General features: G+C 51.4%; 2 protein-coding genes across 3 annotated transcripts; one reads left to right on the forward strand and one right to left on the reverse strand.

Moving 5' to 3' along the window:
• The first annotated feature begins 358 nt into the window (after positions 1–358).
• glg1a (golgi glycoprotein 1a) lies at positions 359–17,057 on the forward strand. Of its 2 annotated transcripts, XM_019857665.1 has the most exons (26): positions 359–899; positions 4,803–4,832; positions 4,921–5,007; positions 5,088–5,303; positions 5,767–5,970; positions 6,306–6,377; positions 6,887–7,073; positions 7,157–7,371; positions 7,832–7,953; positions 8,357–8,458; positions 8,542–8,695; positions 9,313–9,348; positions 10,721–10,945; positions 11,583–11,645; positions 11,732–11,845; positions 11,962–12,050; positions 12,180–12,297; positions 12,485–12,577; positions 12,659–12,796; positions 12,927–13,050; positions 13,199–13,341; positions 13,455–13,556; positions 13,622–13,729; positions 14,078–14,198; positions 14,575–14,681; positions 15,804–17,057. In XM_019857665.1, exons 1-26 carry the CDS (start codon positions 567–569, stop codon positions 15,969–15,971), a joined length of 3,471 nt encoding a protein of 1,156 aa, XP_019713224.1. In that variant the 5' UTR covers positions 359–566; the 3' UTR covers positions 15,972–17,057. The 2 variants fall into 2 exon arrangements, with proteins under 2 accessions (XP_019713224.1, XP_019713225.1); XM_019857666.1 differs by lacking the exon at positions 9,313–9,348 and having other exon boundaries at positions 360–899.
• Positions 17,058–18,053: 996 nt separating this feature from the next.
• LOC109507926 (acidic mammalian chitinase-like) lies at positions 18,054–22,997 on the reverse strand. The gene is made up of 12 exons (XM_019857668.1): positions 22,935–22,997; positions 21,887–21,923; positions 21,573–21,604; positions 21,455–21,481; positions 21,157–21,370; positions 21,025–21,078; positions 20,271–20,412; positions 20,071–20,180; positions 19,917–19,989; positions 18,813–18,932; positions 18,677–18,742; positions 18,054–18,600 (listed from the first exon to the last, which is right to left on the reverse strand). The coding sequence occupies exons 3-12, from the start codon at positions 21,595–21,597 to the stop codon at positions 18,466–18,468; spliced, it is 966 nt and encodes a 321-aa protein (XP_019713227.1). The 5' UTR covers positions 21,598–21,604; positions 21,887–21,923; positions 22,935–22,997; the 3' UTR covers positions 18,054–18,465.
• Positions 22,998–23,532: the final 535 nt, after the last annotated feature.

Genomic DNA, 23,532 nt, shown 5'->3' on the forward strand with positions numbered 1-23,532 from the left:
GTTAATGTTTTGGGAGAAAGTATAAAAACAGTATTACAAAAATGATTTAACATTCCAAACATGATGTGATTCCGAGACTCCAATGAAAGAATTGGATGCAGCTGCAAATCAGATGTCTCCTCAAGATGGTTTCACCTCGGAATTTGTACACTTTTTTTTTTTCCTCTGAGAAGAAAAAAAAAAACAACTATGTATTGCTCCGAAGCAACGCATTAAAACGAGTGATTTAATGCCAACAACGAAACAAGAAGTCTTTCGGCCGTTACATTCGGTGTCAAAAGTTGGTGAAAAAGTCTGCGCTGAGGTTTAAAAAAAAAAAAAAAAGGCTCCCCCGATCTACCGTCCTCAGTATGACGCATGCGCAACAACGATTTGCTTCAGGCTTGTGCGATTGGATGACCCGCCACCTGAACCCAGACGTCCTCATGAATTATTCACGAGTCGCCCACCTTCAGCCAGCCTGGCTGAAGAGCGCAGCTCAGGACGTCTGATTGAGGTTCTTCTGCACAACCGGCGTGCCGACATTCCCGATTGGCCCTGAACGCAGCGCCAGCAGCAGGCTGAAGATGGCGGATTGCATACGTGTTCCTCACCTCCTGCTTTTCTTGTGCGTCTCGTCGTTTTTCCGGCTGTATCGAGCGGACGGCAACGGCCCGGCCAAAGCGTGGCCCGTCGCCGCCAACTTCCAGAACCTGCCCGGCGCGGTCAACGCGGGAGCTGCCGCTGAGAAGAACCCGGGCGGCGGCGGCGGCGGCGGGGCCTCGGCGTCTCGGAAGCGCTCCCCCGCCTGGAAGTTGTCCGAGCAGGCGGTGTGCAGGGACGACCTGACGCGCCTGTGCTCCAAGGACACGTGGAGCAACAATCTGGCGGTGCTCGAGTGTCTCCAGGACAAGAAGGAGGTTGGTGGCTGCTCGTTCGTGGCTTTTGGGGAGCGGGGAGTGCCAGCTAAAGCTTAGCTGCCTCCGTTAGCCACCAGCTAGCCCACGTCCACAGTGGACGTCACGCGTAAACCCGATCGCTATTTGAACAACTCGGACTCTCCGGCGCTTTTACACGGTTCACATTGAGCGGAGAATTTTGCTCAAAGCTTTCACGGGGCGTCCGCGCCCTGCGGTTCTGTTCGGCGTGTTGCTTTTTTTACAACAAATAGTTTCCTTGCCTTGTTCTCGACGTCTCTTTAAGGTCGATTTTGTGTGAAGTGTCGCTTGAGTTTGGTTAAAAGGCGCCACGGTCGGGAGTCGAAAAAGCTTGATGAGAGACGAACGAAAAGGCGCATTTGCAAAAAAAGTGTCCGCCGAATCCACCGGACGACGAGCCTCTTCTCGGACATGTCAGCCGACGAGCAGCCTCTCACGGGTAATTTCAAGTCATCGCTGGAACATCCAAAAAGCAGCATACTCGTTTAGGAGTTCGCGAAGGTGTGATCAGCAGCTCGGTAGTGTAGTGTCAAAGCACCCTCAAGGGTTCGTTTGGCGAAAAAACGGTAGACTCTAAAAAGGCGTAACGTAAAAAAAAAAAAAGTAATATCACCTAATATCCCAAAACGGACTCATCGTCACCCAAATACATGTGCACATCTCTACTCATGCCCACTTCAACCTCTGAAAATCTCAGAATGATTGCCCCGATATTTAGGATTTTATGGACAATAAGCGTTTTCATCTCCACCGAAAAAGCTTCTCGTGGCTTGATGTCAGAAAACTGAGGTCATTCGTCACCAAAACATGTAGGCATCTCTGCAAATAATCCTACGATTACCCCAATATTTGTTTTTTTTGGGGGGGTGCTCTTTATGTCTCTATCGATGTTCACAGTAGGTTGATCGTTGGGGCAATCGTTTAATAATTTTATCGGTTGAAGTGGGCATAAATAGAGATGTCCACATTCATTTTGGTGATGATTAATCACTGCTTTCTCGATAGCGAGCGTTTGTGGCTGGCATCAGCAACCTGCGGGTCAAGAGTTTAATGTCCTTAAAATTGAAAAAATATTGGGGCAATTGTTAAATGCTCACAGGTTGAAAATGAAAAGGGCAAGTCGGGATGGCCGCATACATTTTGGTGGTGCTCACAGTTTTTCTGACAGGAAGCAACATGAATTACGCCGACGTGAAGCGGTTCACACCGTCCCCGTTGAACTGAACGTGCTGCACAACATGTCCGCCTTTTTTGCTCCGGCCGCCACTTCCGGCGTTTGCTTGTCTTTCACTCTCGAGTGAAAACGAGCGCGAGTGTCCCAGATGCCTCCCGACCAATCGTTTGAGGATGTCATGCTACACGGCCCACGACGTGTCAAGACAACTCAAAATCGGCCGCGAGACACTATTGGATGTTTTTCTGCAACGCGTCTTTCGGCTCCAAATCGCGCGACGTTCACGTCGTCTGATGTCCGCATTAATGCGCGTTTGTTTCTTTTAAATCAGAAAAATGCATTTTCAATTTTATCGGTTGGTTTTGGAGAAACTGGTCGATAAGGAGCTCCCATTTAATGTCAATCCAATCCAAAGTATTGTGCCGACGGCGTTTCCATTTTCGCAGGTTAAAGTGGGACATGACCGGACCTGTGCATGTGAGTTTGGGTGACGATCGGTCACCATCTTGAGACACTCGGTGACAACCGAACGCGACAAAGCAAGCCAGGAAACAATATGACAATGCTTGTCGACGTGATACGGCAGTGCCGATGTTCAGCCCCGTCACAAATCCCTTTTAATCCGCCAAACTCTGTCCCGTTAGGATTTGTTTTTTGAAAAGGCCGAGTGATAAATCAGTCGGCCCTTTTTAAAACTTGTTTGTATTTCATTTCTTACCTCCCCAAACAAGTTCAGCCTCCAGCGGACGTGATTCCAAACGTGTCTTGTGATCATTTGACTTTCTGTGGAAAATGAGCATTTGTGCTTGCTCGTTCGTCACACTGTTGGCCCAAGATTACCGAAATAATCCAAGTCAGTCTATCAATCATCTTTATTTACAGATCAAGGTCCAGGCATAGACAAACGTGACACACAATACATAGCTGAGAACAACGCAATGGACGAATATACGCTAAAAGCGTCAAGGGAGCCAAAAAGTGCGACGAGTGTTGACGATGCGGGGGGGAGCCCCCAGCGAGGAGCCAACCAACATGGTTTTATGCTTCCATTTGGAATGACGTGCGGGACAAAAACAAACAAAAACAAGCACCTCAAGAATATTCCAAATTTCAGTGAGCTGATTGGGGGGGGGGGCTTCATGTTGGCTTGCTGTTTGGCAGTTTTGTGCCATCCATGAATGGGAATTTTTTTTTTTGCAAGAGAACGCTTTGCACTGCGGGGGGGGGGGTCATTTTATTTTGTTTGCTTCAAATTCTTTGTTGTTGGGTTGTTGCATGATCAAAAATGAATGATATTAAGAGCGTGTACTTTGCGTGGATGCACGTCTGTCGCGGGTGCCGTGCAGCTGAGCGCACGAACGCGAAGGCCAGCAGCGAGCCGGGTGGGGCGTCTCGCTGCTTTTAGACGCACGGTATTTTTGGTGTGTGTGTGTGTGTGTGTGTGTGTGTGTGTGTGTGTGTGTGTGTGTTGTGGTTTGGTGGACGTGGACTTCCGTGGGAGGAAGAAGATGACAACCTCATTGGGCGGAGGGGAGGCGTCTGCTTACATCGGTCACAAAGATTTCATCATGTGTGGATGAAAATAGACGGCGCAGAATTGCCCGCTTGTTTATTCTCGAAAGTTTTTTCTCACTCGATACAGCAACGCTTTGTGTACGGACGACTTTGTGTGGTTTCACGCTTTGTGTACGAAGCGCTGTTGACAATGACACAACCTGGTGGCGATGACGCCACCGCGGTTTTGACTGACCGAACGAATGAGCGTAACGCGACGCCTTCATTGTTGGAGCTCGTTCCACCAGCTCTCGGTCGTTTGTGACTTTCAATCCTTTTGTTCAAGACGACGCGATCTCCAGGCAGCGTCGCCTTGTTGTTGCGCGTTTGCGGTGGATGCGGTTTCGCGCTCTTGTCATGTTTGCCTTCACCTGAGATTCTGATCAGCGGCCAAGAAGGTGTTTGGCGCACGTAGCAGGATGTGGGCGTCTCCTGTGACTTTGCTGTGGCGGAAGTTGGTGATACTTGCGATGAAGGCCAAATGACTTTGGCGGGTATTTTTTATTTAAATGTATTTATTTGTTTGGATAAAATCGGCTTTGCCGCTTCGGAAGTGTTTCCAATCCGAACAAAAACTGAGATAGCGTTTGTCGTAGGAATTCAAACGTTGCCTATTCATTTTGGATAAAAGTCATTCAGTTTCATATTTTGTGTGTGTCGGGGGGGTGGGGGGAGATTAAATAAAAAGTAGAGGATAGGCTCCAGCACGCCCACGCCCCTTGTCAGTCGAAGCGGTTTGGAGAATGCCCTCGTTCCAAAAGACAGGAGCTTATTTCAAATTGACAGTGCAGAAAATTCACACTCCTAAATTAATTCTGGCTCGGTTATTGGTTCGGCCCGTCGGATCGCTGCAAACGTCTCGACTGTTGTTTTCCAAAATAAAAACACAAAGATGATCAGTCTGCTTGCATGGATGATTTTTGTGCTGTCGCAATCACGTCCCGAGATTTGAATTGGCCCACAGCTCAAGTTAGGGAGACGTTTCATTGGTTCCCAAAAGTAGGAAAGTACTTTAAAAAAAAAAAAAAAAGCCACTTCATCATTTATTCCGAATCATTTTGCACCCCCATTAAGCTACAACTGACAAGAGCACCTACATGAAGAAGCTTCCGGAAGCTCCTCTCGCTGGCTCACCCTCTTTGTGTCTCGTTTTTCAGGAGACGGACATCGCAGCCGAATGCAGCCATGTAAGTGCGGAACGTGTGAAATGCGTCTCGACCGCAAGGCTCTTTTTCCAAAACCTCTTTTTTTTTTGTTTCTGTGTATGTGATGTAGCTGCTGTGGAACTACAAGCTCAACCTGACCACCGACCCCAAGTTTGAGTCGGTGGCCGTGGAGGTGTGCCGGTCCACCATCTCCGAGGTCGGTGCAAATGTCACCGCCCTTGCTGGCAAAACGTTGCCCGCGCGTGCGCTAAATGAAGTCGCGTCGGGTGCCCGCAGATTAAAGAGTGTGCGGCGGAGGAGTTGGGCAAAGGGTACCTGGTATCGTGCCTGGTGGACCACCGTGGCAACATCAGCGACTACCAGTGCAAGCAGTACATCACCAAGATGACCGGCATCGTCTTCAGCGACTACCGCCTCATCTGCGGCTTCACGGACAAGTGCCGCGACGACATCAACACGCTCCACTGCGGCAGCATCAGCTCGGGGGACAAGGTGCGGCGACGGCACTCCGAAGCATGTCCAAACCTTTGCCCTGCCATCGTACACTTGGGGATTGTATGTCAACGTGGGCCATTTTGGAAATAATAATAAGCAGCATTTGGCTACGTCAAAGACCGGCAGCCATGCAAAATAAGACAAGTGAGCCCACCTACGAGTTCTTCCCAATATGAGTCACAATTCGGATGATTTATTTATTGATTCACTTCCGCCTTTGACTTGCGAGTGAAAACTTGACTTACGAGCGCCATATGATGCCAGTAAGCCAAATGCGGTCTTTTTGCTCACGGTCATCATCCCGTCAGAATCGAATATGAGGCCGCACCGAGTCTGTCCTCAGCGCAAAGCCTTAATCGGCAATCAAGAATCATAATTGATTCATTTTGAACGAGTTGTGGGAGGGGGGCATTGCGTGCGGGTGTTGAGGCCGGCGGGGTTTGCTTGTGTTTTGCGGCAGGACGTCCACTCGCAGGGCGAGGTGATCGCGTGCCTGGAGAAGGGCCTGGTGCGCGAGGCCGAAGAGCGGCCCGGCGCGCACGCCATCAAGGACGAGTGCAAGAAGTCCATCATGCGGGTGGCCGAGCTCTCCTCGGACGACTTCCACCTGGACCGATATCTCTACTTTGCCTGCCGGGACGACCGCGAGCGCTTCTGCGACAATGTGAGTCTGCCGGGTTCCGGCGCTGGGGCTTTGTGCGCAACGTTTGCTTTGCAGCCACCCCGACACCTGAATTTGTGTTCAATTTTATTCAAGAATCAGGCATTTGTGTTTTTGACACATTTGAGATGGATGCGGAAGGAAGCGGAGACATTTTATTCCACTACGCAGAATAGAGAAAATTGCTGATGGTAAAATTAAGGGCTGCATCCAAAACAGAAAACAAAAACCCAAACGCCGAAAGAAAAACTTTTTTTTTTAAGATGAAACGAACGTGATCAAGGATGTGTTGCGTGCGTGTTTAACGTGTGCCCGCCTGCTCTTGTGTGTTTGCGCAGACGCTGGCAGGGGAAGGTCGCGTCTACAAGTGTCTCTTCAACCACAAGTTTGAGGAGGCCATGACGGAGCGGGTGACTAGCATCTTTGGCGCTACTCTGCATGTCCCCGCCCCAAAGTGTCCCGTCCCAATGGCGCATTCAACGGAAAAACGTCCGCATTGTTCACGTTCCAAAATCATCGCGGTCACGTCATTCAAATCACCTTTGGGAATGATTTTCTACGTCTCAAAAATTCCCTCGTTGAAAATGAAGATAAGATCACCTTTATTTGTCCCACAAAATTCCCGCCTTCAATTCTTTCAACACGTCTTCATCGATTCAAACCGTGCGAACTCCCAAATAGTTTCCACATTCAGGAAATTCTCTCTCTTTCCACATTTCATTCCGCAGCATTTCGGTTCATTTTGGCCTTTTCCGCATTCACCCTCCATTTCTACTAAAACGGGATCAACTATGTTACAACACCGGCCGAAATGCTGTCGGGGTTGACACGTCATGCGTCTGCATTAGTTTTTCCATTTGAAATTTTAAAAATGTTTGTAATGCGAGTGGCTAACGCGTGTTCCCGGCCGTGCGTTCAGTGTCGCGAGGCGCTGACCACCAGGCAGAAACTGATCGCCCAGGACTACAAAGTCAGCTACTCGCTGGCCAAAGCCTGCAAGTCGGACCTGCGCAAGTACCGCTGCAGCGCGGACAGCGGCGTGCCCCGTGCCCGCGAGGCGCGGCTCTCCTACCTGCTGCTCTGCCTGGAGTCGGCCGTGCACCGAGGTACTCGCCGACCGACCGACCGACCGACCCGGACGGCCGCCCGCGGCCCTCGCTCCGACGCGCCTTTGTGTGTTTGCGGCCAGGTCGCGTGGTGAGCGGCGAGTGCCAGGGCGAGATGATGGACTACCGCCGCATGCTGATGGAGGATTTCTCCCTGAGCCCCGAGATCGTGCTGCACTGCCGCGCCGAGATCGAGGGCCACTGCTCGGGTCTCCACCGCAAAGGCCGCACGCTGCACTGCCTCATGCGGGTCGGCCGCGGCGACGCGGGCGCCGTCGACCCCAACTGTCAGCGCGCGGTCAGTAACGCGCCCCCCCCCCCGCCGTCGTCGCCGGAGGTGGCGAGAGTCGAACGGAAGCCGAAAAGCTTTCGCCGGCAATCGAAACTCGACCGGAAACAAAGAAAAGGCACAACTGCGGCGTAAACAAACACTCCCAAAAATGCAAAACACGCAAAGCGCACAATAACGTGCGCACGCAAAACACAAAATGACCCTGCATAAAATTCACAAGCATGTGTTATGATTTAGTGAACCGCACAATGCACAGGCTGCTCTCTAGTATGAGTTGCGGGTGGAAAAAAAAAAGCGAGAGACTGGACGCGTCAAATTGAGCAGCGGTCTTGATGGCGAGTCGGACTGGCCCCCATTCGACTTTTACGCCTCCCGTTGACGACCATCCACCGCATGCGTCTTCCTTTCTAAAGCTCCTGTCTTGGTCTCTTGTTTTTGTGTTTTTTGGGGTGGGGTCCTCCCTCAGCTGCAGACGCTGATCCAGGAGGCCGACCCTGGCGCCGACTACCGCATCGACCGCGCGCTCAACGAGGCCTGCGAGTCGGTCATCCAGACGGCCTGCAAGCACATCCGCAACGGCGACCCCATGTCAGAATCGCACTTTCTTCTCTTTTAAAAAAAAAAAAGTTATTATTATGATTTGAATTTTGAAAAAAAATGTCAGAAGGAGTCAGAGAAAAACTGCGCTGGCGCCTTGCGTGTGTTCTGTTTCTGCCATGTCGGGGTGTGTGTGTGTGTTTCAGTTTTTGTTGTGTTTCTGTTTGTGGATGCCCAAAAACATTCTTTTTTTTTTTTTTTTTTTTTTTTTGTTTGTGTCCACTTGTATTGTTTTTGTGCGTGTGTGTGCGCGCGTGCGTTGGAGGATTTTAAGGTCCAAGTTGAAACTAGGACACGCGCCGGCGTGGGTTTTCTCCGGTCACTCTGGCAAACGTGCACATTCCACCGTTCCTGCGTTGGCACCTCCACCTTTCTCGTTGCTTCTTTTGTTCAGGATCCTGTCGTGTCTGATGGAGCACCTGTACACGGACAAGATGGTGGAGGAGTGCGAGCATCGGCTGCTGGAGCTGCAGTACTTCATCGCACGAGACTGGAAGTAAGCCCCCACCACCACCCCTTCCCCTCGCTAACTTGTTGGTGCACCCCCGCCGCCACTAAGCTCGACGCGACCCCACGCAGGTTGGACCCCATCCTGTACAGGAAGTGCCAGGGCGACGCCGTGCGCCTCTGCCACACGCACGGCTGGAACGAGACCAGCGAGATGATGCCGCCCGGCGCCATCTTCTCCTGCTTGTACCGCCACGCCTACCGATCGGTGGATCAGGGCCGCAGGGTGAGTGAGTCGCTCGGGCGCACGGGGGGACGGGCCGGCCGCCAGGGCCTGCGAAGTGGACGGAACTCGGGCCCGAACGATTCATTGGCAGATTTGAGCTCTTTTAAAATGGGTCCGGGTGGGCGAGTGGTTCGCGCGTCGACCTCACAGTGCAGAGGTACCGAGTTCGATTCCAGCGCCGCCCTTTGATTTGCATGTTCTCCCCGTGCTTGCGTGGGTTTTCTCCGGGTACTCCGGTTTCCTCCCACATTCCAAAAACACGCACGGCAGGCTGATTGAACACTCCAAATTGTCCCAAGGTGCGAGTGTGAGCGCGGATGGTTGTGTGCCCTGCGATTGGCTGGCAACCGGTTCAGGGTGTCCCCCGCCTACTGCCGGAAGACGGCTGGGATAGGCTCCAGCACCCCCCGCGACCCTCGTGAGGATAAGCGGACCGGGAAATGGATGGATGAATGGGTTATGTCGAATTTTATTCTGCCAAATTGCCCCATTGGCTCCATCAAATCCATTCAAGCGGAGCCCTCGACGTAACCTTAGCAACCCGGGCTGACTGAGGACCAAACGCAAGCGTCTTTTGTCATGTACGCTCATTGACCGCCACGTGTTGTCATACGTAGCACCCAGTCGGAGTCACTGAAGAAGAAAACACCACTGTGAGTATTTTCTGCTCAATTGGTGATGAGGAGGATGCCCCCATGACACCCCCATTTATTGCGGTATACATTCCACACCCACCTGCAGGTGAAAATCATGTAGGCCATCATGTTTTTGGTCGTTTGACGCCTCGCGCACGCTTTGAACCCACTTGCAATTACCGAAAGACACCGAAAAGGGGAACTCAAGCCACATTTTTTTTTTCCTTTGCAAGGATACATAGTAAGTCCGGCCGCAAATCAAATTACCAGAAGAAGTACTTACCGAAGTGCGGCCGGAACTGCGTTCCAGTGGAAAGTCAGCAACCATGACCCGCAAAATGAAGAAGCGGCTTCGGTCGGGCTGTGCACAAATCGACGGTGACCCAAATGGAGAAGAAGCCTTTTGGCCGTTAAAAATACGCCATTTGGGGATTCTCACCCATGCGTAGCAACAGCCTAACAATGTCTTACGCTAACTAAACGCTAAATTGAAACGTTCGCATTACAATCGATGTTATTGCAGGAGGTGTGAACAATGAACCGCAATATGTCGGGGGAGGGGCTGTATTTTACACCTTTTGTCCACACGCGAACTCGGATCAAGTTTGAGCTGGTTGATAAATGGCCTGAAGGAGAACTTGACTGTGTGAACAATTTCCAAAAGGTCATTTTTCAACATTTATGTTTTTTGTTTTTTTTTCCTTCTGTTGAATTAAACTCCGGTTTCAGACTTTTCCTTCTTCAGGCTTCTGATTGGCTAAGATGCTCTTCCAAATGAGGGTGCGCTGGAGTTCTCACGTGGACAAAAAGGATGTTTGGTTTTTCCCAAATTTGTCGACGCGGCAGCTTAAATCCAAATCCGTCTTGACGCTTGGGAAACTGATCGTGGACTCATAATTGTGGTGGCAAACTGCTCAACTGTCATGTGACCAACGGTCGCCGAACTCTTCCCTTAAAACGATGCCATGCGTTCCAATCGACCCGCGTGGTGCCTTGACTTATGAGTGGCCCGACTTTTTGATCCCCAAGTTACAAACTAGCCTTAAATGTGACGTGAAAATTAAATGGAGCCGTTTTGGCGCTGTGATGCCCTGGCCTGTGGGCAAGGAGAGCCACAGTTGGGCAAACAGTCCAACACACAAATCCAAAATGACACCACTCCTCAAATGACTTAAGGGGTCAACTCGACTCCAGAACAACTTGCATCTCAAAACTCCCACGTCAAGGCACTCTTATTTCAAAACACCACCGAATGTGTCAAAATTGAAGCTCAGGCACAGCCCAAGCGTCCTGTGGAATCACGGAGGCGAATGAAACGGGGATGGCGGGGTGCGGAATGTGTCCTTCTGCCTGTTGTGATTGCGAATGCGGATCTTGGCGCCTGCCACAGCTGTCGCGGGACTGCAAGGTGGAGGTGCAGAGGATCCTCCACCAGAGGGCGCTGGATGTGAAGCTGGACCCCGATCTGCAGCGGCGCTGCATGACCGACCTGGGCAAATGGTGCAGCGAGAAGACGGAGGCGGGACAGGAGCTGGAGTGCCTCCAGGACCACCTGGAGGACCTGGTCCCGGACTGCCGCAACGTGGTGGGAAACCTGACCGAGCTCGAGTCCGAGGTAGGCTCCGAACCGCCAGCCGCGTGTCCAAACTTTGCATATTCCGCCCAGCATGGTTAATTTTGGGCCACATTTAAACGTAGCCGACTCAGAGAGAGAGTGCAACTGTGTTCGTGTAGCGGTCTCTCTGGCTACAGTAAAAAAAATAAGAAAAACATTTCCAAACTCACAAATCTTCTCCCAATATAAATGACGTATCGTGGCCAAAGATCAAGGGAGAGATGTTGCTTTCTGTACACGATTGAAGATGGCAGGATGGAAGAGAGTTTGATATTTGGTGGAGGAAAAAAAAAACTTTCCTTTTATCATTCTTTGTTCAATCTGTCAAGCATCATAGCATGCCGCCACCCAATGGTTCACGGTGGAATTACACCCAAAATAAACAGGAGGTGGAAAACTAATACAACTGAACTGGGCACAAAAAAACCCAAAAAATCCTAAATCTGCAATTTCGGGTTGTCGCAAACCTACGAGCTGCACTTTGGGGTCCTCATGATTCAACCACAATTGTTGCCCCTCGAAGAAGGCTTGTCGGTGGCAACTATGCACTGTTTTTGCGGCGCCACAGCTACTTTGTTCGAAGGCCCTTTTGACTCTGCGCGATTGACGCGCGTGTGCTGTTGTGTGGCGTCGGCAGGACATTCAGATCGAGGCGCTGCTGATGCGAGCCTGCGAACCCGTCATCCAGGCCCACTGTCACGTAAGCCCGCTTCCTCCGGCCGCCGCCAAGGATGTCATCTGGTGGTTGACGCCCCCCACCACCTCTCCCCTGCCTCCGCTTCTCAGGAGGTGGCCGACAACCAGATCGACTCCGGGGACCTGATGGAGTGTTTGGCGCGCAACAAACACCAGAAGGAGATGAATGACAAGTGCTCGGTGGGAGTCACGCACTTCCAGCTGGTGAGACACCCCCTTTTGGCTTTTATTTGTGCCGTCCCACGCGGCCCTTGAGCGCGCAAACGTCTGCTCCGGGCGTTCTGACCGCCTCTTTGTCTTTCATGTTTGCGTGCCCGCAGATCCAGGTCAAAGACTTCCGCTTTTCCTACAAATTCAAGACGGCCTGCAAGGAGGATGTCCTCAAACTTTGCCCCAACATCAAGAAGAAGTAAGAGTACTGTGACGTCGTCATTGTTGGGGGCGGGGGCCCGTTCAAGATCGCGGTGGGCCGTACGTGGTCCACGGGCCGCATATTGCGGACCCGGCGGCGGCTCGCCTGATGCGACGTGTTTGCCAGGGTGGACGTGGTGATGTGCCTGAGCACCACGGTGAGGAACGACACCCTGCAGGACGCCAAGGAGCAGCGCGTGTCCGTCAAGTGTCGCAAGCAGCTACGCGTGGAGGAGGTGGAGATGGTACGTACGCACGCTCGCTCGCTCGCCAGCAGTCGTGTCGCCGCCCGCTTCGCCCCGTCCAAACTGCGACGGGGCACTTTTGTCATCTCTGCGCCGGGATGTCGCGCGTTAGTGTCGCCTTATTGGGGAGGTCGAAGCGCCGCGAGGCCAAACGGCATCATGACCGCTCGCCGCTTTGCGTCTACAGTCTGAAGACATCCGACTGGAACCGGAACTGTACGAGTCGTGCAAGCAGGACATCGGCCGCCTGTGTCAGAACGTGGCCTTTGGGAACGCGCAGGTCAGCACGCGGTCGCACGCGCACGGGCGCCGGCAACGTGACGTGCGGTGACATGACATGACGTGTGACATGCGTGCGAAGGTGATCGAGTGTCTGAAGGAGAGCAAACGTCAGCTGACTCAGCGCTGTCGCCAGAAGATCTTCAAGCTCCAGGAAGTGGAGATGGTGGATCCCGAACTGGACTATCAGCTCATGAGGGTCTGCAAGCACATGATCAGGGTACGTCGCCGGGCGGACGTGCGGTCGAGTTTTTTTCTTTCTCTCTCTCTCTCTCTCTCTCTCTCTCTCTCTCTCCTTTTTGCTCGCGTCGGTCGTGCGGTAACGTGCGCTTGGTGTGCGCGTCTCGCAGCGGTTTTGCACCGAGTCCGAAGGCAAGAACGTCCTTCAGTGTCTGAAGCAGAACAAGAACAGCGAGATGATGGATCCCAAGTGCAAGCAGATGATCACCAAGCGGCAGATGACGCAAAACACGGGTACGGGCCGCTCCAAAAAAAAAAAAAGTTCTGATGACAATCGTGCGTTGGCTGCTTCGCTCGCCCGCCATTTTTGTGTCCTTTTTTTTTCTGGATTGAATGCAAAATGAATTTTCCCACCAAAAGTTCTTTTTTTTTGGGTTGTCAGACTTCCGCCTCAACCCGATCCTGAGGAAGGCGTGCAAAGCCGACATTCCCAAGTTCTGCCAGGGCATCTTGAACTCGGCCACGGCCGACGGCGAGCTCGAGGGGCAAGTCATCGCCTGCCTCAAGCTCAAGTACGCCGACCAGGTCAGACCGGCGGCGCAAAGCGCAACTTCCGTTGGCTTGTTTTTTTTCTTCAATTTCTCTTGCGCTCCTTCCTTTGCTTGTTGTGACGCACGCGCCCGTCTTGCGTTTGTCAGCGCCTGTCCACCGACTGCGAGGACCAGATCCGCATCATCCTGCAGGAGTCGGCGCTGGATTACCGACTGGACCCCCAGCTGCAGCTCCATTGCACTCAGGAGGTTGGTTCGCCGGCCCTCCGCCGCCGAGCGCCGCGCTAAGCTAACGCCCGCCCCTGCCTGTGCAGATTTCGCGTCTGTGCTCCGAGGAGGCGGCGGCGCAGGAGCAGACGGGTCAAGTGGAGGAATGTCTCAAGGTCAATCTGCTGAAGATCAAACAGGATGCTTGCAAGAAGGTGAGCACGTTTGCGCCGCGACGCGCCGAGAGTCTCCATTGAGTTATTTTGCCGCCTCCTCGTCGAGAGTTGAACAAAACGATTTTTCGCTTCCAACGTGGGCCGCCAACAAAAGTACAGTCGACCTTTCCAAATTTACAAACATTTCATGTTTGGAAGAAAACCCAACTGGCAACTTTAATTCTTGTTGAGAAAGACTTGAGTCTCATTTTGCTCAGGAGCCAAAGACGCGGTTCGCGCCCATTTGTACCTTACGCAAAAGGCCGCCATCGGGCCGCTTTTGAGCCCAGCTGTCTGCTTCCAAGCTGTCAATCAATCAATCAATCAATCAAGCAACGGTGCTTTCAGGAGGTGCTGAACATGCTGAAGGAGAGCAAGGCGGACATCTTTGTGGACCCTGTTCTGCACACGGCCTGCGCGCTCGACATCAAGCACCACTGCGCTGCCATCCCGCCTGGCAAGGGCCGCCGTGAGTACACGCGCGCGGGCCGCGCTCTTTTTGTTTTTGTTTTGTTTTTGTTTTTTTTGAGCAGTTCCGTTGGATCATCGGCTGTGTTGTCGAGAATAATCTCCTTTCACTTGCTTCAAATGTCTTTAGACATTGACTTCATGAATCTAAAACGAGGCCTTCATTGGCATAAAAATACCCGAACTCGATCTTTCAAGTCTTTTCGTGTCTTTTTCTGGCACCGCGCTTGGATCAGGAGCGCGGACCAAAAATGATGGTCGCCGTCAGTCAAGTGTTCACCTCCACAGGCCCTGTCGTTTGCTCAGCCTGCTCAGGTGGCGTTGACGTTTGAAGTGTGGTTTTGCTGACGCGCGGCGGCCGTTTTGCGTGTGCGCAGAGATGTCGTGCCTGATGGATGCGCTGCAGGACAAACGCGTGCGTCTGCAGCCCGAGTGCAAGAAAAGACTTCAGGACCGCATCGACATGTGGAGCTACGCCGCCAAGGTAGCTGTGCTTTGGGGGAGGCAAGGGGGGGGGGGGGGCTTGGTCGCTAGGGAACGTCTCGCTGCGCAGTGACGTCACAAAAAGCCATCCAGGCGACGTTTTAGCACATCTGCGCACGGCGACACTGCAATGATGTCTTTTTTTTTTTTTTTTCTGGCATCACTGCGCAGTGACTTTTGGGGAGATGTTTCTGGGTGGCGCTACGCCTTGACGTCGTCGTCATTGGGCAGTCAGGCTGGGCCGTACGGTGCAAAAAAATGATCGCAATAACTTTTTTTTTTTTTTCTCATTGTCTGAACCTGATGACGATTTTTTTTTTTTTTTTGACTGCCGGATTTTAAGCATCATTCCTGATAACTAAAGCAACTAGATCGTACTTCAAATTTTTATGAGCATGTGAAGTGCCGCCAATTTCAATCAAGTTGGGACGTTTTGTTGACCGTAAATAAGAACACGTGTTCAACCCGTATGCCATTGAATGCGCTACAAAGACAAGAAAATTCCAAGTTCATGATTAATTTCTGGCAACATGAAAGTTTCTCATCTTGAACATTGAACATCTTCTCTTGGTAGCGTATTCAAGTCACAATAGGTTGAACATGATTTGCAAATCGTTTAATTCTGTTTGTATTTGTGTTGAGCACATCCCAACTTCATTGGAATCGAGTTTGTGAAGAAAGGCCTGAAAAGATGAACTTATTTAACGAAACAATTTGTACTCGGCACTACACGACATGGAGAAAAATGTGACCGCAAAAAAGGGGAGAAAACGGGTCATGATGAAACGGGGTGCAACGGCCATTTCCGACCAGCAGAGGTCAGTGTTTGCCGACGAGAGACGCCAAAACCGACGCTGGCGTTTGAAGCGTGAAAAAGAGCCACCCGGGTCATCATGTTGGGGACTGTCCTCCACAAAAACAATCAAAGCAAGAGACGGCTTGAGGCCGAATGAGAAAAGTCTCCAAGTTGATTGGCTGATGGTCTGCCGTTCCCAGCCGATATCGCCGACCTGAAAGTGTTGGCCGGGGGCTAATTGCCGCCAAGTTGAACTTGGGATCAAGTCCCGGAATGGCGGCTCAGCGGGGGCGTGTTTGCGTGCGACTTAAGTTGCGTCTGGTGCAGGTGGCGCCGGCGGAGGGTTTCTCGGACCTGGCGACGCAGGTGCTGACGTCTCCGTCCAAGAACTACATCCTGACGGTGATGGGCGGCGGCGTGGCGCTGCTCTTCCTGATGGGCCTGTTGTGCGGGAGATTCACCAAACGCGTCACCCAGGAGCTGAAGGACAGGTAGACCCCGCCCGTGGCGGGCTCTGGACACGCCCACAGCAGGAACCCCGCCCCTCAAAGACCCTCCCAGAACGCTCAAAGTGGACGCCGACCACTCTCTAACTTGCCCCGCCCACTGCCGGAAGGCCCCGCTCATTTTGTTTTTCTTCGATTTCCCTTGCTGGACGGGGTGCCAGTTTGGGGGCTCGGAGGCCAAGGCGTGTCAATGTAGAAGGAAAAAAAAAGAAAAGAAAGTTGTCACATGACCTGCCTCGACAGTGTGCCGCAGTGACTCCACCCCATTCCAAAAGTGTGTTTGATTCATTGCCGTGGGACTGCTCGGCCTGCGGGGGCCAAGCAAATGCCTCCGCCCCCTCCCCTCACGGCCCCATTCCTCTTCTTAACTTGGCTTTTTTTTTTTTTTTGCTTTAAGGTGCTGCGTGCACGAAGGCCGCGGACGGATGCCCCGGTGCGCTGCTTTTTTTCCAACCTCACACCCGTGTCGTGAACGCAGCAGCGCGCCAGGTGGCCCTTTCTGTGATGTCATCATAGTGCCACGCTGTCACCGCACCGTCCGTGACACTTCGGGACATCGCTGTTAAAAGACAACACTGCGCGGCGATTCCATTTGTCTGCAGTTTGTGGCATCTCTTGCGCAGTGATGTCACAGCTGAATGATGTCACCGTCCCTAAAATAAAGACAGCACTGTGACGAATTGTTTTTACTCCACGTCGATGGTGCATAAAGATGGGATCCCCAAAAAAATTTTTTTTAAAAGGGTAAAAAGAACGTCCAAGAAAACATGACCGTGGGGTGATGTTAAGTTCAGTCGCTGTTTGGTGACATCATTCAGTCGTGCTTACGTATGCGCCGTCCATTTGGTGATGTCACCAGTTGGCTGGTCGGACCTGCAGATAGGTAGAAGATGTTTTTTTTCCACGTTTAACGTGCTGCTGAGGCGGGCACACTGCAGCAAGACCTGGGCCCGGGGGGGATTTATTTTGGAGTCATTGCACACGCATATAAAACAGTCGCTACTTAGCTCATTTGCCCGTAATGGTTTAAGTGGGACGTTGTTTCCTGTGCGCGCCGCCCGCCTTCCAACAAAAATGTCCTGTGCTGCGATCGGACGGGGGTTTGTGGCACGAGCATCGCCGCCACCTTTCGATCGGTGTCTTTAAAAGTGACTTGATGTGAGACGGGCGGCCAACTCCGAGGAGGACGCCGTTTAGTCTGCCTCTCGCGGCGATGGATCGGACCTCACGGGAGCCTGAGTGATGATGTCACTGCGGCGTGATGTCACATTGTGATGTCACCACTTTGGGACCGCGCCGAGGTCGTCGATTGGACTCTTGAGCGGGCGACTGCGGCTTCGGCTTTGCGCGAGTGCGACTTGTGGTTTTCTTTCCAGTTTTTGCCGCGGCGAGTTGTCGGGCTTTATTTGGCGCGGAACAAAATGTTTTTTGTCAAGGGTGTTTGTTGAGTTTGTTTGCTTTGGTCCACTTTTTCTTTTTTTGTTTTTTTTTTGTTGTTGTTGTGTACAGGTTTGATTGTGAACAGTTTGTTGAGAATAAAGTCTGCAAGATTTCTACTTCGGTCTTTCGTCTCACAAACACGCTAAAGCGGGGCTCTCGAGGATGCGTGTGGAGCGTGTGAGTCATTTGAAATCTTTGAAAGAAAATCGAAGTTCCCCTCTGATTGTGTTTTTCATTTGGGGGTGGGGGCACAGTGCATGCTCATCCTTTGGACTTGTTTCCGTGTGGCGTTTTTGCTTGGCCTTTCGTCTTCAAATCCAAAATGAGTTTGGTGTGTTGGAGCAACGGAGGCGTCACAAGTGGCGAAGCGAAAGTTTCCAAGGCGTTGTTTTTGTCGAGCATCAAAAGAAAACAATCCACGCCTTGTCGTGTCTTGACACATTTTATTGCTTTTGATTGAGCAAGGAAAAGAGGCACACCAGATACGTCTCGCGGCAGTTACAAGTGCATCGTGTCATCGCCGGCTGCTGACAAAGCCTCGATTGATCGTAAAATGTCAAAAGAGCAAACAATTCGGTGTTGGGCAAAATCGGATTCGTACAAATTGGAGCAAGGCTTCGTCATCCTTTCGTGCTTTTGGGACAATGTCGCCATTTTTCGAGACTTTTTGGAAAGACTTGGCTCATGCTGCCGAGAGTTTCTTCAGTTTATCACATTTGAGAGATCGCATCTACGGTCATGCAAATTTTCTTATTTCGTCCTTGGTGCTGCAACAGAATTTTTGCAAGTGGTCCTTCTGTTGAGGTGACTTTTTTTTAATCTTCATCTGCTCTCCATCCCAAATTTGGTCAGTGCGTCTCTTTTTAACACCGCGCGTTGTTCCTTGGCGTTTTTGTACATTTTGTCAAATTGCGATGACGAGCGTGGCGGCTGAGACCGGCCAAGTCTCAAGCGGGGGCCCGCGTCCCAAGTAAGCGAAGGGGGATTTGCGAGAGGGCAGGAGAGTCGCCTTCACCCTCGTGCGCGCGATCGTCGCTTTCGAATCAAGGGCAGACTACGTCCTTGACACGCTGGATGACGGGAAAGGGCCCCGCGGCACAGGCGACTCCATCGAAGTCGTCCAGTTGCAGAGAAGTCATGAAGGCTCCTCCAAACTCCTCATCCACAACGTGCTGGGCCTGGACGGGGCGGCAAAAAAAAATGGTTCACATCTGAAGGAAGGCCCCGAGAATTTTGCTTGATGATTTGACGTACCTTGGCGTCGATGGTCGCAGCGCTGTCAACGCGAACCGTGCTTGAAGACGCCGGGGCAACGCATGCCTGAAAGATGGACTCTGTTTGCCGTGGTGCCGTCTCATTGCTTTGAATGCTCTGCGGTCTCGGGTTGTACCTGGTATTTGGCCCAGATCTTTGGATTGGCGTTGTTGGTGTCAAAACCGTACGTGGCGATTCCCATGTTGAGCTTTGCTTTTGGTGCGTCCTTTGCTACCAACTTCTGCATTCCTGCAATCTAAAATGCAGGAAAAGCCTTGATGGGCAAGAGGACGGAAATCGGAAGGCTCGGGCCGAGCTTGCGCCAACTCTGAGCTGCCGCGCGCGGCGTCGACGCTCGCGCCGTGAGACACGAGTGGAATTTGCTCCCTGACGCCAAACATTGTTGTGATGTGTTTGTTTTTGAATGAGGGAAAACTCGCGCTCCACGAGTAAACTTGTGCTCTTTGGGGGAATAAAAAAAAAAACTGTCTGGCTTCAGGCTGAATCCTCGCGCCTCCCAAATCCTCCTCCCCCTTTTTCGGTTTGCTCAACTCTTGGCGTTGCCTTGTCGAAGGGAGTCAACTCTTTTCGATGGGGCAGTCACTTGTAAAAACAACAACCGGTCGTGTGCACTGACAACTCGTTTCGCTCTGTGACCAAATCAGACGTACATGCCAGCAAATGAGCTGAAAATGAGCTGTTGCGTGAATTCCCTGACAGACTGCTGAATCAATTCAAGGGAATGTGCGAGCGGCCCCCGCATCCTTCTGGAGTGCGAGCAGACGCCAAACTCTGTGCGGACACCAGCCCGACTTCTTGACCTCGAACCCCAGCTCGAGGGCTCCTGCCCCCGCAGCGAGTTTCTGTCGTTGGGGATCGAAGGCCTTTTACCTCCGCCCGGCTCACAGGCGATGCGGAAGGGGGGCCCACGTTGCCTTTTCGGGCTGCGGCCCCTGAGGTGGGCCCCGGTAACCCGTGTCCGGGCAAGGCAAAACCTGATCCAAATATCTCAAGGGTCTTAGGGGCTCTTTGTGGGCCGCGCTTTGTCTGTTCCCTGCTATCATGAATTCGACTGGCCGATTGCTTTTCCAGTGCAGGAACGGGACAGCGGCCCTCGCATCCGTCCCATGTTTCCCGCCTCCAAACTTTGCAGGGAAACATTCGGACGCTCCCGCGTCGCTTCGGCCGTTGGTTGACAGATCCCATTGGAGCCGATAATTCCACAGTGGGTCTCGCTTACCGCAGCGGCGAATTGGCCGGGAGTAGAAGTGCGGTCAAGATCAGCGGTCATCACGTTGAAGAAGTCGACGACCCTGGGCAAACGCACACGCACGGCAGTTATGGCCCATCGTAGCGTCAATGCGGCAAAGCTACCGAATGAGATTTATGCTTACAAGGCAAGCTGTGGGACCTCGTAACTGTAATCGATGTCAGAAGGCACACCGGATACGCTCGCGGTGAGCAGTCGCGTGCCTGGCATTTCTTCCAGCGCGGCATTCAGCTCCTGCTCAGCAAAAACGCCACCATCAAGCCTTTGGCAAACAGTCGGCAAATTCGCGTCCTGTTTCGAGGGGGACAATTTCCAAGATCAGACCTGCATGAGAGCTGTGAATCCTATCTTGTCTTGTTCATTTTCATGGCTTTGCGACCACAAGATGTTGACGCCATCGAAGCCAGCAGCATCCACGACGTTGATTACGGATGTGTTAAAAGTGGCCATGTTTAAAGGTGCGAATCTGGTAGATGAGAGGAAAAGGAAAAAAAAAACACTTGTTATGTGCTTCCAATTGGGAATTCTTTTAAGTGCTGTGCTGCCTTAAGATACGAGTCCGGTCTGTTTGTTTTTTTTGTCCCCCCCCACTTTTTGTAAAAGTGCTCGTTTGGTGGGCCGTTTGAGTCGTCTTTGCTTTGTGTCTTCCGTTGTTACTTTGAGGTGTCGTGCTTTTGTGCTTTCCCTTAGTGCGAAGCACATTGAGTTGCCTTGCGTACGACACGTGCTCGAAAAGAATCGACGTTGTGCAGCAAAATCAATCAACGCCTTGTCAAGCGCTGAACAGTTTGTACGTCGTGATTCAATCGATGTGGCGGTTTGATTCCTTGTGCTGCCCCTTCTGGTGTGCCCGCCTTGGTCACCAGGGGGCAGTATAACAATATAACAATAGACTTGTTCTATCGCTGCTCACGAAGTTGCCTTAACACGAGTCTCTTTGTGTCGAGGATGGATCAACAAATGCTTCGAAAGATTTGCCTGACAGCCTTTAACGATGAGCGTTTCTGTGGGGTTTTGCATGCTTCGTTAGCATGAAGCGAAGTGGGCCGCAATCTGCTCGGTGCGTTTTGTGACTCACATAGCGCTGCTAGTCTGGGTCAGATCGACTTCCAAAAGGGTTTTCGCGGTTGCGCTGCAATTGGAACAAAGACGTTTCCTTGTTATTGTTCGACGGATTCAACAACATCGCAAAAAGTGCCCCAAATCTGACCTCGGAAATGCCAAATTGAAGTTGTGATGATCCTGAATTGGCCCCCCGCTTGAGGGAATCACCATTGCATTATCTGGCTGGACAGATTTGAAGACGATGTGGGTGCACAGCTCCGGCTCCATGTGGGACGCCATGTTAAAGTTGTTGAGGTTGGCCGTGTTCAAGTTGGGAATGCTCTGGAAGGTGCACACCAGTTTTCGGGGGCATGTGGCCTCTGAAAGGTGAAAATGGACAGCGGTTCATCACGACGACGGCACGTTGGCTGCCAGGCACAAATCGGCGCAAGAGGGAAACTTACCCAAGTGCGCCACGAGCACGCACAGACCTGCGAATGAATTGCCACCTTCGTCACAACTCTCCAAACTTTCAAAATAAAACAACCATTCACAACACTTGCCCTCGGTGGCGCGCCTTACCTACGAGAAGAAGTAGCTTCTGCATCTTGTTGCTGGTGGGAGGGGGGAGGGGGGGGGCAAGAATAATACCGATCAAAGCGGTCACGCCAATCAGCCAACCTTGGATGACCTTCTCAGAATTGGATGTCACACAAAACGATACGAGCACTTTGAGAGAAAGGCGAGGCGCGATCAGGCCGGCGGCTGCCAACCGAGTGCCAAACTCGTTTTTCTTCAGACGTGAGCCGGCGATGCGAACCAACTTTGGATGCGCAAACTATTTCAGGCCAGATAGCAAAAAAATAAAAATAAAAAAAAAATAAAAACACCCTTACCTCTTGTGGAGTCGTTGGAGACAATTTACCAAAGAATCTGAATGGTTGGAAAGCACAAAAGTAAAAAAATCACTTTTATGACTTGGATGACAAAATTCTTTTCAACAGCTCCAGGAAATGAATGGGAAGGTCGACTGCATCATTTGGACATTTCTTTGATGGAAATGTCTTTTGGGCAAGGCAGCTTTAGTCTCCAGCTAACTCGATGTGCTCAACTTGCTTCGACTCGCAACTTCAAAACAAAGTACAGGAAAAAAAATAAAAATAAACGATACACTCATTGTTGGATTTTGGTGCAGCATCGCAACTCGATGCTGCTTCACCGCCTATGCTTTGAACTCTGGCCTCCAATATGTGACCTGAGCCTGCAGATCTTTTTTTTTTTTTTGTCCCCCGCCCCGTAAGCATTTCTTACGCGTAATCTGGACCGAAACTTTTCCCTGTGCTCAAGTTTTTTGTTTCCCCCCCCATCCCCCAGGTGACTCTGGTTTCTCCTGGCGTTCCAAAAATGTGCATAAAAGCTCAGAACTGCCCTTGGGCGTAAATCACGGGTCTTAAACTCCGGTCCTGGAGGGCCGCTGTCCTGCATGTTTTCCAAGTCTCCCTGTTGCAACACACCTGATTCACATGATCAGATCATCAGCAAGGTCTGCGGAAGACTGATATTGAACCTGTTCATTTGATTCAGGTGTGTTGCAACAGGGAGACTTGGAAAACATGCAGGACAGCGTTTGACACCCCTGGTGTAAATGGAAGGTTTTGAAGAAAATGCACCGAATGACGGATGACTTGTTGGAACATTCACAAAAGGTTTGCATCAAGTCAAACGTCCAAATGAAAGGATGAACTCAAGCATTGCGCATTTGTCACGATCGGGCTTGTTCACGGTTGTCGTTCTGAGCGCTCCAAGTGGACCCTCCGAGCTCAGACGCAGATGGCAAAATGCATTCGGCGCGACATGCACACTTCAAAGATTTTCACTTTGGAGCATAAAGCCGATCAAATGCAGAGCAGTGAGCAAATCGATGGCCGGCCAAGATCGACTTACCGAGTGGATGAAGGCTGCAAGAGTGAAGAGTCTCTCTGCGGAGGCGGAGAACTGATGCTCGACTCGGAGATGCTCACGTATTTATCTGTTGATGGGTGGCGTGACAGGCGATCATAGAGGGAAGATGAGGAAGGAATTCTAATTGCTTAATTGCTGTGATTAAGACTGTTTTAATGAAATAGTTGAAACTTTAATTGCGGGGAGAAAAAAAAAAATTCTCAAATGGCAGCCAAACCACCTTGATGTTCGGTAAGTCGTCGAGTATCCACCATGTGAGAGAAATTTGCTTTCACTTTGTGATGTTTTCCCACTCTGAGACTCCTGGAGGGTCCGAAATATCTGTCGGTCACTTCTGAATTTGGGCCGCCTTGGAGGAGCCCCGGTTTTGCTCAGGGGCTGTTTGAAGCATTCGTTTTTGTGGGGGTTCTTTTATTTATTTGTTTGTTCCTTTCTGCCTCTCTGGAAGCCACTGCGAGTAACAGCAGCCCACCACTGGGCTCTCTCAACAATGTAGACTTGTTTTTTGTTTTTTTTTAGCTTTAAGCAATCTTTGGATTTGACCCGACGCTTTGCGCTAGCAATAGCTAGCTGGCATGCA

Source organism: Hippocampus comes, unplaced genomic scaffold, assembly GCF_001891065.2.
Source record: "Hippocampus comes isolate QL1 unplaced genomic scaffold, H_comes_QL1_v1.1 scaffold302, whole genome shotgun sequence".
In the NCBI taxonomy this organism is placed as follows: Eukaryota; Metazoa; Chordata; class Actinopteri; order Syngnathiformes; family Syngnathidae; genus Hippocampus; species Hippocampus comes.